Source organism: Genypterus blacodes, unplaced genomic scaffold (assembly GCF_046128005.1).
Source record: "Genypterus blacodes isolate CSIRO-AG114 ecotype Tasmania unplaced genomic scaffold, CSIRO-AGI_Gbla_v1 ptg000157l_1, whole genome shotgun sequence".
Classification (NCBI taxonomy): Eukaryota; Metazoa; Chordata; class Actinopteri; order Ophidiiformes; family Ophidiidae; genus Genypterus; species Genypterus blacodes.
In genome coordinates, this window is record NW_027466958.1 from 354425 (window position 1) to 366680 (window position 12256).

Below are 12256 nucleotides of genomic sequence, written 5' to 3' on the forward strand. Positions count from 1 at the left end.
AGTGTAGTGTTTAAATTAAAGTTAAAGAACTGAAAGAATGGGAGATTGAGCAGATTCACCAGCATTTGGCCGGTGGAGAATCCCAGCTATCAGTGCTGCGACTTTGTCTGGAAGAACATGCAGTTTGGACCGACAGGTGACAAACTCAGATGTAAGGATTTAGTGTCAACTAAAAGCAAATCCCCAAATCCTCCATTTGGCCACCAGTGCATCTACATTGGCCAATAGCAGAGGCAATGAGAGGAGGATATTTAGGTCCAACATAGTCACGTAGCCTCCACATTCTCCATCCAGGAGCCCACGGGTGCCATTCAGTCCCACTCCTTGGCCAGTCTGGTTTAGAGGGAGTCTACGTCTTTCCTTCATACCAGTGGTGGGCAGTGTGGGTCTAGTGCACTTTACCCGATCCCCTTTTGTCCAGTTCAAAAGGTTCTTCCACCTCTTTTAAGGTGTCGGGGTTGAGGTGCACTCGATTCGCATTCCAGCTCAGACAGTGAAGTTAATCCAGTGTCCACTCCCGCTTCAGCCTCAGCTCTGACCCAAAATGTCCCTGTAGAGCTCAGGTACCCTGTCCGGATCCACGGGCCTCGGCAAGAAATGAGTGAACCTTTGATGTCGCCTTGATCTGGTTCCGTCCCGAGCTGTCCCGTCTTTGTTCAGAGCCACAAAGTAAAAAGCACCTCTTTCCCCATGCCTGTAAATGTTGGAAGAGTAGGTGTTGTACCAGTTCTCCTCAAACTGCTCCTTGAAAACACATTCTGCTGATAGCTTCTCCTGCAAACAGAAATGAAGAGACAATATGAGTTACATGGTGCAGAATGTGCCACCGGCTGGCTGGGTTCCATCAGATAGGTTGTGACCTGGTACATGTCATGTGTAGAGTGTGTACCCACCGATCCGTAGAGTTCTCCTTTGCTGCTCATGGCGAGGTAGAGACCACTGTCCACCCCTCTGATGCTGACAAGTCCCACAGCTAAACTGATGAACTCCAGAATACCTGCACACACAGAACATGCATTGCATTACTACAATGCAAAGTATGATTTTTCAACTACTAAACACCATTTATAGCATTAGATTGATAAATGTGAACTCTTTGGCACTGGTGCCGAGGTGAGGAGTGCCAATGCCACTTGGAACGCATTTGTACAATTGTTGAAATTCACCCGAATCAGAAGTATGTAGAGTACAAGACTAATAACGCCATCAAAAATATTCATTAAGCATGTTCCACTCTTTGTACATTCATGCCAGCTGACTCAGACAAGCCAGTAAAAGGCTGATCTGTCTGTCTGTCTGTCTGTCTGTCTGTCTGTCTGTCTGTCTGGAGGGACCATGGGTGTGATGGTTCACATCCAAGTCTCAAACTGAATGAATCAGGTGGCAGAAACGCTCCGGCCCTGCAGCGCTCACACAAATGTCTGAGCCCATGAGTCGGTCCGAAGCTGCCTGCACTGTTGTACAAAGTCATCCTGTAAAAACTCTGTCAGCTCGTCCAACTGACAACACGGCTGTCATGTAAAACTTTGCGACCACACCATGGTGTCATTTCAACATAACCTGCTGTCGCCCTGTTTATGATCCCTTTGTCTTAATCATGAACATTGCACAGCCTGTTATATAAAATGTCCCATAACTGTATGGTCGTTGTCATGGCAAATGTTTTTTTAGTGGAAAAAAAGAAATGTCTGAGCTGTCTGCTTTGATTCTGCTGCTTATCTTGATTGCTGAAGATAAGCTGGTAAAGGTAAAGAAAGGAAATCCTCCAACCTAATCTCAGAGAGGAAATATGGCAGAAATGTGCAAACATAAAGTACTCAAGCTATTGTCCCAAATGAAATCACATTTACCTTGAAGTAAACTCTGCCTCTCCTAATAGTGTTACAGAGGCATTATGTAGCAGCACAGGCTGCAGTTTAGCTGCACACTGTAAAACTAAAGCACCACAGCAGAGAATTTGTGTTGTAAGTGTGTGATTTTATGATTATATAGCATGATTATTATCACGTGGTAATATCAAATAAGACAGTTTCATCAAATGTTGATTCTGAGAGTGATGTTCCCCCTCATGTCATGAGTTCAACCCCCCTTTGAAATCCAATTTCATTTCTCTGCTAAGTGTTATGAGGCCAACCGTCAAAATTTAACATCAACTTTAATCTTATTAGTGTGTGACTGTGTGGTCAACCTCTAAGAGCACCTGCCAGTATAATATTAATGTTAATAGTAAAATCGATAACAATAATAATAATATAGGTTTATAGTTCATGTATTTTATTTACCGAATCTGCTGTGGTCCTCCCTGGTGCCCTGCACGGTGCCGTCGGGATGGATCTCCAGGTGGAAGCCGGTTCTGCAGTAGAGCTGCCGCCGCCTCAGGATCCCCTTCAGATGGCTGAGGTCCGCCAGGCTCCGGGACAGCCTCTCCGCGGACACCAGGTGCTCCTGCAGATGCCCCTGCACGCCCATCATCAGTCCGGATACCGAGTTGTAGTCCACCGCCCCGGCTGGGGTGAGCACGAAATGAGAGCCAACCGGAGCCGGAGCGGCACCCCCGGCACCAAAGCTGTCGAGAAACCCGTTGGTGAAGCTCCCCACCTCGGCCGCTGCACCCATCACAGAAAAGAGAAAGACGCCCGGTCCTGTTCACGGGGGTCCAAGCTGAGTGATGAGCCGGGAGCCTGGGGATCAGTCAGCGGGCGACGATGGAAGCCGTGAGGCGGCGAAAAGGAAAAAGTTGCGGGTGCGGGTGAAGCTCCCCGAGAGAAAATCCCAAATGAGTGCGTTTGGCGCAGTCACCAGTCCCGTAATTAGTCTGCGGTTCAATTGAGCTTAAACTCCCGCATTATGTTGATGTAGGATCCCAGTATCCCAGCTGGCAGCAGCTCATGGCCCCTTCGTCTCCTCTCCTCTCCTATTTATCCCTCTGTCCTCTCCTCTGTCTCCGCTCCCTCTCTATCCTCTCCACCTCGGGATACTCCCCTTCGCTCTGTGCGCATCAGGGTTTTCCCTCTCTCTCTCTCTCTCTCTCTCTCTCTCTCTCTCTCTCTCTCTCTCTCTCTCGCTCCCTCGCTCCCCCCCCCCTCGCGCCCCCCTCTCCACCCCCCTCTTTCTCTTCCTTTATTCCTGCAGGTACATCCCCCGTTCACACAGCTCCTCGCAGTGTGTGAGATCGCTGCACTTCCTTATATCGCAACATTCTATAGAAATTCACCCTGACTTGCATTTTTATGCAAATGCCGCCAGGCTCCAGGATCCCTTAAGGCCCGTTCCTCCTGACGTTTGAAACAACTCAATGTTCCCTCTCCTCTCCTCTCCTCTCATCTCCTCTCCTCCTGTGGCACATTCGCTTTACTAGGGAGCCGGGAGACTTTGAGAGGTACGAGGTAATGGAAAACTCATAGTATAAAATGAAACTAACTGGCTTATTTAATCACGCTTTCCTCCAGCAGTAGTGTGTTATTTATTTATTGCTTATAGACTCTCAGGCAGTGCGGATATGTGACGGTTTGAATTGTGTGTGTGTGTGTGTGTGTGTGTGTGTGTGTGTATGCGCGTGCGCGCCAGAAACAGAGTCATAGGGGAAGTGCGCAACTAGCAGCCAAGTGTGTTAGGTAGAAATCGAGGAAAAGACAGTGTGTGCGTGTGTCAAACACCATGAAAGTGATATTGCCATTAGCCTAAACGCTTTACAACCCCACGCCCCCCCGCGTCGCGATGACCCAGGTGCTGTGGGACACGGAGGGAGGAAAGCCCCATTTGCGTAATTTTCGCACTCGGCTGCTGATTTATCGCCCCCGTTTTATGTAACCCGGCCACGCGTTTACAGCGCGCGCACACACACACACACACACACACACACACACACACACACACACACACACACACACACACACACCTGTGCAAACGGCATCACTTGACTGTCAATCCCCGTCATTGATCTTTCCACGAGGCTTTGAACAGCGCAGGAGCCCATATATCCTTAATTGTGGTTTTAAAAAGACGAATCAAAGACACTGACTTCAAAGTGGAGGGGATCTTGTAAGGGGATCAAGCAATAACAACCTGGAGAAGGGAATATACCTGTTTGATGCAAGCTTAAAAATACCCCACCACTTGACACTCGGAGGACTTCAATAAAAACGCGATCTTACCTGATAGGTTCCTGATCTAAATGAGTCTGATAGGTCTACAGATGGTCTCAAATTAACCTTACACACAGTTTAAATGTATTAAATTGAGGATAGAATAGTATGCTGATAAATTCTGGCGACAATATGAGTGTCAAACACAAACCTCTTGTATTTGGTTTAACCCAATAATGTTACCAATAACTTAACAGATCCTTTAATGCAGCCTTGGATAATGTTATGAAATATGAAGGCTCGGTCTGAAATGGATTGTTTTGAATGTATTGGTTGGCCGGATCACCAACTCAAGGTCAGTTTACCCACATTTTATTCAACACTATACATCACTTGGACCCATGGTTAATTAAACACTGGGATTGTCAATTAATAATGCATAACAGTGATTAACAGCCTCAAGTAGGGTTTCAGGGTGTGTTGTGGTGTTTTGACTCGTAGGACTCGAGGAAGAAACCATTCTGCTCTTTTATTCTGGTGAATATAAAAAAAAAGTCCTTTTATATGATGTCTGGCCTTTAGTTGATTGATTTGTACTCTGGCTTTATCTAAACAGGGGCTCGGTGATCTAGCCTATATAGCATTGATTTTGGCCACTGCACACACACGCACATGCACACGCACACACGCACACGCACACGCACACACACACAGCTGCCTCCTCCCATGGGATTCCCTTTGATAAATGACTTGAAGGTGCAGAAGTGTGAGTGTGTGTGTGTGTGTGTGTGTGTGTGTGTGTGGTCACTATAACCAGGTCATTTTGCACCCATGTCAATTTCTCCAGGCATGACAGAAAGACAGAGGCATTGTGGGACATTGTGCTATTTTTTTTCAATTGTATTACCCTCTGTTGTTTTCTGTGTGTGTAAGACTGACTGGGCATGTTGCTGCTCTGTGTGTGGCGTGTGGCATGTGTCCTTCTCCCTCTCTCCCTCGGTTCATTAGTATTAATGAACCACTAAAAGAAAAAAGAGAAGTTTTTGTAGGAAGCAGGATCAATTGGAATTGCCTCCAGGCTGATCTGATCCTGATGTATTGGATATTGACCCGGTCACAATGAAGACGTCAACCACAATGCCACATTTGACACCATCCTAGAGCAGATACACAGTTCCCAGGGTCACATGGCTTGCTTTAAAAGATCATTTCTGTAGTTTATACTTCTTGGTTTCTGACAGCGGACAGAGAAGCCTATATACTATAGCATATAGTGGGTTATATAGAGGAGGAGGCCCTGAGGGTTAGGCCCCCACCCCACCCACTCGCTCCATCACACACACACACACACACACACACACACACACACACACACACACACACACACACACAGAGAGAAATTACAACCTAATCGAATGCCTGGGTAATGGAATAACTGAATAAATAGCCTAGAGGTTATTAATGCCAGTGGTTTCCAAACTGGGGATCTCCAGGGGTCCATGAACGCTCTTCACTATCCAGAGGGCCCCCATCACAATGATTACTTTAATTTTGATTTTACTCATTTAATCAACAAGTACCAGTTTAAAGGTATGAGTCCACAAGTCACAGATTTCCCTCACCTCTGTTATAGTCAAGCGTCTATAATTCAACAGGGAACCGGCCACAATGAAGTCATCAGCCATGAGTGCATTTGGGATTAGCTATGATATAGAGAAGCTCAGTTTGGAATGGTAAATGATGTCATCAAGCAACAGCGATGATGTCACATTGATGTCATCAAGCAACAGCAAGGATGTCACATTGATGTCATCAAAACTGACAGTTTTGTTCCTTTGTTTCCCTTTTCACCAATCTTCATGTGTACAACTACTGTTATCAAAGGCAAAAATAACCCGCAAAAAAAGGGAACTGGACTTTTTAACCTCTCTGGAGTCATAGTCAGGCTCGTTGATACTCCTGATTAGTCATAATTGGGGTCTTTGATACTCCTGATTAGTCCTCCTGACTTTGATAATGGTCTTGCATAAAGGAGAACCCCACCACATGATCCACACCTGGCCACAGGTGACTCCTCATCACAGTCAGGAGGACTAATCAGGAGTATTAATAATATGATATGGATGAGAGGTGAAGCGTCTTTAAGCTTTTACCAGCAAGCCCAGTTGCCTAAGCTTTACTTTTCCTTGGACACCATGACCCGGATGACCTTACACAGGTAATTACATATTACTTATCATCTCCATTGTACTCTCTATGTATGAAACAATAGTCTAAAAAAAAATGTATTACTGCAATCTCATTGTTATGTCATCAGATTATGCCTCGATAGAAAATATTTGGCAAAAAATGTGTTATATTAGATTTTATAATTTTTTTTTACATTTTTGCTATTTCTAATCATGAAAGTAAATGACTGAGGAATTAAATTACTGCAAAGTTAGGATTCACCTTCAGAATAGGCTAATTTACTATCGGCCATGGGGCAAGAAAACTCAAATGACTCATTAATCCAGGCCAATCCAGAGTACTTTGTGGATTATTCAACCTTTTAAAGTGTTAAAGTGATTTCTACCAAGATGTTTTGAAATGTCATTGTTTGATCTGGTTTGCCTAAATAGATCTCATAGGCTGGAATGATCTGCTGTGCTTCATGTTTGAACAGAGGACAGGCCCGTCGTTGAGAGTGTCCTTTATTCTCCAACCATCAAAGTCATACGAAAAGCCACAGTAGTCCTACATGCAAGAACTTAAATGCAGAGTTAATCTTTGATATATGTTTGATATCTGGTCTCCACTGGCCCCTTTGATCCTGCGCTTCACACTGAAAATTTGATATAACAGTGACCCTCATTAAAAAGTGACAGTTGACAAATGCCAGTATTAATGGCCTCTAATATTCCTCTATGTAAGATGAGATGTCCTAATTCATGTTGATGTCAGGTCCTCTTTGTCTGTTGCCAAAAAGAAATTCAGTATTTATGGTGGTAGCCGTTTAAGTGCTACTTTTCTGTTTTTGTTTTGAATATAATGTCATAGAGTTGGCAGGTGGCACCCGGTCAAACACCTGCACACACTGATGCATGACTTTGTGTAGCAGTATCGGGTTTGCACTAAATATATCACACATATAGGGACATTTTCAAATACTTTTATCCTTTTCCAACTTATATCAAATTGCTGTTAACTTTTATGCGTATTGTAAATAACACCGGTCCTGAAATACACACACACAGACAGACTTACTCGTGCTGATCGACAGTATTGTATGTTAATAGTTAAATGATTCAACCTTATTTCGCGTGTGGTTTATATTAATCAGTCACTTATCTCCCAAAAACTCAGCCAAGCATTAAATCTCTGTTTCAACTTTGTCCTCAGCCTCAGCATCAGCACAGCGGCCGCACATCTCGCGAGAAAAACGCTGAAACGCGATAGTTGCCCGCTGTCCGCAAACTTATAATATAGCAACACAGCAGCAGCCAGCAGCAGCAGCAATGGCCGCTTTCCGCAGAGTGGCAGCGTTGGCCGGAAAGCTGAACCCCTGGACGGCGGCGAGAAACGAGCTGCTCGGCATTCAGACGGCCGGCAGAGGAAGAGCGCGGAGGTGTGTGGCAGCCGGGGTGTGTGTCGCTGCGGGGGGCGCGATGGCACTTTACTTCTACAACGAAAAGACGAGCGGCGGAGGCAGCAAGAGGATGGGGAAGCACAGCATCAACAGAGGCGGTTGGCTTCCCGACATCCCCGCGGTTCAAGCTAAGGAGAAGGTACGAGGCTGAGTGACGGAGCGAGGCTGCACTGCCACGTAGCGTTAAAGGTTTTCTAAAAACATCATGTCCGCCTCAGTGTTTACATTAGGGCCTCGGTGTCAAAACAAGGGACATTGCGAGAAAAGAGTCACGGAGCAATACATGTCCACAGTGTTTCCTTCCTCAGATTAGCCTCACGGGTTAGACTCTGCATCTCCTTTAAAGGAGCTGTGGCTGTGGCTTTATGTGTGTGTGTGTGTGTGTGTGTGTGTGTGTGTGTGTGTGTGTGTGTGTTTTCCCTCTCTTTGGGAGGATAAACTGTCATTTGTTCCCTACACGCCCAGTGGAAACTGTTTGCTCACTATTTGGCTTTCATGATGCTGCGCGCGCACGTGCGAACGCGGACTGGCGCTCTCCCCTCGAGCCAGTGCTGAAACGATGACACGACAAGCGCGCGCACACGCGTTGGTAATGACATAATTCAGACGAATTGTTTGTTTTTGTTGTTGTTTGGCGCGTCTGACAGCTAAAGTGTGTTCCTGACCAAAGTGCGGTTACCGACTAACTTTGTGTGAATGTGACTCATGCCCAGCAAACTTCACAAGACCATAGGGACTGAGGGGTAGAAATAGAAGGCATAGGTGTGTCCAGATGCCGTGGCACGCCTGGGGGGGGGGGCTGTGCAAGCCAGGGATCTACAGGATTATTGTTGAATTTATAGTGTTTCATAAAGAGAAACAGTCTAAAATAACCTCTATTCACAAATCTGATCGGCAACTTAACTCCAGGGGAGACACTTGAATACACTCCACTACGTCAATACATAGCTTTACCGGCATGGTTGGTCGATAAATGATGAACTCATTCAGCTAAGGCATTGAGACGTACAAAGCTTTGTGTTTACAGACGTTTACAGTTCAGTTAAGGTGGATCGTTGTTTAAAGTTATCAAATTTAACAATTCCAAAGGGTTCTGTCATGTTCGGTGTCAGAAGGCGACTGCAACTGAGATGATGATTATAATTATTGTCCTAATTACAGGAGCATACAGGTTTGACTTCTGCAGTTGCGCAACAGAGCAGCTGGGAGCAGGCAATGTTGCGTGTAAGGATGTTGAAAGAGACAAAGTCTTAGTTGGACGATGCAAATGATTCAAGAATTTGCATCGTCCATTAGTCTCATGTTGCCCCAGTCAGGTGACATCTTCAGGGCCGATCAAGTTTCATTGCCATGGGACAATGTAGAAAAAATAACAATATATGTAAACGCTATAAGGTAAATGTAGGTCACAAAGTATAGAGTAAAAGGTTTGAAATAGTCCTGACTGTGGGAAACACTGTCTATTAGTGGTTAGTAACACAGCGTGGGATTCTCCTGATGAGTAGTTAAGGAAACGGCGAGCTCTTGCTGGGAAGAAGCATTGATCTGCAGCGTCCCAAGGGCCAGTTTGAATATGCATAATTCACCAACGACCTCTCAGTATCTTAGAGGAGACAGCTGCTCCTCTCTCACTGGAGATGGATGGAGAGGCGCCGGAGCAGTGCTGGCACTTTTCAGTTTTCATCTCACCAACACTGATGAAGGAGAAACCGAATATGCTGCCCATACCGTTTTTGTGTGTGTGTGTGTGCGTGTGTGTGTGCGCGTGCGTGTGCGCCTGTGTTATCCTACATTTGTAATTTGGTGAAGTGAACACAAACATGCTGGACTGGGCTGTTTGCTGTAACACACAGTCGTCCTGTTCTTCAGTCCACAGTCCATCTGACCACGCCCACATTGTGTGCAAAGCCAAATCAGCCCTGGGGTGCCATGCTGCAGAGAGAGAGAGAGAGAGAGAGAGAGAGAGAGAGAGAGAGAGAGAGAGAGAGAGACAGAGAGAGAGAGAGAGAGAGAGTGTGAGTGAGTGAGTGAGTGAGTGAGTGAGTGAGAGCATGCCACACACACTCATACAACCCTCTCCCTTCCCCTCCCGCTGGCACTCATCTGCAGGATGGAACCATTGTCTAACACACTGCGCCCAGCTATACCACTCTTACTGTACATTATGTAACAGGAATGCTGATATGCAATAGACATTAGTATGACATCATGCCTGGGACACCATTTGACCCCATGGCCCTTTATTTTTATTAATGCAGACGGTTTTGCCTCAGACACAGACCCTTTCAAGTCTGTTACTGTTTGTTGCTATAGTGATACCGCCGGCGACACTAGCTTGTCAGTAAGGTTTATCGCCCCGCCGCCCCGTCGCTGTCGAACTCAGAGGCCATAGAGGGCCAACTGAGCAGATGTGTGATGTCAGGGGGGAACACCCGAGGAACCCAAGAGACATTTTACTGCTAAGAAAACTAAGAAGATGAACCAACGAGCTGCAGCTGTGTGAGGGAAACGTTGGACCGCTCACAGGGGAAACACCGGGGACATCTGCTGTACAGGCAGCGGCACAGAGGAGACACAGGGTTACTCTGGATACCATTACAAGTGACTGCTGTGTAATCTTCTTTCCAAGGTGCTAACCTGCTGTGGTGCAGCATGGGAGCTAAACTTTATAAACTTCATTCATTAGTGGGAGTGAAAGCCCCAGCTCCTCTCCTTCCTCTTACAGTTTGTCTCGGTGCGTTCCTGTGGAGCCGAGCACTCATCTCCTCTTCACGCCTTCAAAAGCCCCCTCGGTGAAGACAGCATCAAAGCTTTATGAATGAATCCGTGCGCTCATTAGCATGTTAGCTGAGCTGCGCAGGAACCTCAGCGCGCCCGAGCCCTGCAGCCAAACAGGTTTAAATTTGGAAAGTCTCTCTGCTAATTATACAGCTTCATGCAGCACAATCTGTTGGCACAGCGGCTCTCTGTTACTGCGGCTAATCAACTTGGAGTCCTCACACATACACACACACGCAGAGAGTGGGGGGGCGGGGGGCGGAGGAGAGAGAGAGGGAGAGGGAGAAATGCTAATCAAGTAGAAAGTAGTGATAGTGTGCGTGTGTGTGTGTGTCTGTGTGTGTGTGTGTGTGTGTGTGTGTGTGTGTGTGTGTGTGTGTGTGTGTGTGCGTGCGTGCTCCAGTTATCCCGTCGTTGCACTGCAGAGGTGCTGACTCTATTTATAATCACAGAGAGCTAAATGGAGAGAGTGGATGCCAAGAATAGATGGATCTCCTCATTATGGAGGTTCAAAGGCAGCGAGGAGGAGCACAGGGTTTAGATTCTGCTGCAGACGGGATGAAGCGCAGAGTTCTGTCTTCACTGAGAGGAGGTGGAACCACAACCAACCACCAGACACACACTAGCAATTTGTTCTCTGTTCTGATTGAATAGTAAAATGCTGCTACTGTCCTAACCTTCATGTAGACTACAGACTATAAACTTTGTATCTTCTGTGCTGTAACCCGACCACAAACTCTGTGCTCACGTGTTTTATGGTGTTGATTCCCCGTGTCTGCAGGCGGCGCCGTTCGACTTTGAGGACGGGGACGTGTACATGTCGTCTCACGAGCACCGCTTCCGCACGTTCAGCTCGGTGGAGTACGAGGGGCAGCTGTACATGACGCCGCAGAACTTCATCGAGTCTGTCACCATGAGTCAACCCAGGAGTATGTACAGCCATGACATCACTGACCTAAGAAGCTCAGGCTTGAGTTAGAAAAGCCTCTTAGAGCGCTGTCATGGTTGTTGACGCCTTTGCTGCAATTTCATTCTGAACTTGTATTCCCTTGTTTAAGCTACATAGGATTTACATCTATTTTGTATTTTAGCTCTATTCTAACTTGGTGAAATGTGTTTATACCACTTTTCATATGAATTGAAATCAGTTCCTAAATGTATAATAGAGGCATTTGCGCCTATATTTGATGTTTTTGCTTTGTCTGGTTGCTAAACATCAACATTACAGCGATGCTTAAGTCTTTTTATGGATTGGCGAGATGTTTTCTCCCAAACTTCAGTGCGGTTGCGATGAGAGACAACTTTGCCGTCTCTGTCAGCCTGCTGCCTGTCGTAACAGATTAGTCCTGGCCAGCCGGCCTCAAAGCAGATGGCTCTACAGCTATTGTTTAGTCTGAAGTTAATGTTAGTCAGACACACACACACACACACACACACACACACACACACATGCTCGCTCCTCTACCTTGCCCTTTGAAGACATTCCGTTGCTCCACACTTACCCCTCCTCTTACCCGCTACATATCTAAACCCTGGAGTTACATATTTGTTACACAAGTTGAGTCCATGACAAACTTTCTCCCCTCAAACAAGAAAAGCAAAGTAAAGGCCATTGTGTCTTCCCGGACGATCCGATTGTATTGCGTGCAAACGGTGCACCTGTATGTGTGTGTTTACATCAACCCTGACTCTGACATACGATACAGCCACACATACCCTCTCAGCAGCCGACATCCTCTAATGCCCCCTTTGATGTTGAATTAGA

At 46.2% G+C, this 12256-nt stretch overlaps 2 protein-coding genes across 3 annotated transcripts in view; one reads left to right on the plus strand and one right to left on the minus strand.

Annotated features, from left to right (window-relative positions):
• Window positions 1–528: 528 nt before the first annotated feature.
• Window positions 529–2616, minus strand: LOC143013621 (fibroblast growth factor 20-like). The gene is made up of 3 exons (XM_076167313.1): window positions 2283–2616; window positions 894–997; window positions 529–774 (listed from the first exon to the last, which is right to left on the minus strand). Exons 1-3 carry the CDS (start codon window positions 2614–2616, stop codon window positions 529–531), a joined length of 684 nt encoding a protein of 227 aa, XP_076023428.1.
• Window positions 2617–7582: 4966 nt separating this feature from the next.
• Window positions 7583–12256, plus strand: part of LOC143013611 (calcium uptake protein 3, mitochondrial-like) — a 50040-nt gene continuing 45366 nt past the window's right edge. The window contains exons 1-2 of one of the 2 annotated variants that reach the window (XM_076167298.1): window positions 7583–7852; window positions 11273–11420. In XM_076167298.1, the coding sequence (XP_076023413.1) occupies window positions 7583–7852; window positions 11273–11420 (418 nt within the window). The remainder of the gene's footprint in view (window positions 7853–11272; window positions 11421–12256) is intronic. The other variant, XM_076167296.1, reaches the window with a different exon arrangement.

Excerpts from the sequence above, each read along its gene's own strand:
- LOC143013621 (XM_076167313.1), bottom strand. The coding sequence starts at position 2,616 with ATGGGTGCAGCGGCCGAGGTGGGGAGCTTCACCAACGGGTTTCTCGAC. Across the intron at positions 998-2,282 it reads GGAGGACCACAGCAGATTCG|GTATTCTGGAGTTCATCAGT; the intron begins GTAAATAAAATA and ends CTGTGTGTGCAG. Across the intron at positions 775-893 it reads AAGGAGAACTCTACGGATCG|GAGAAGCTATCAGCAGAATG; the intron begins GTGGGTACACAC and ends TTCTGTTTGCAG.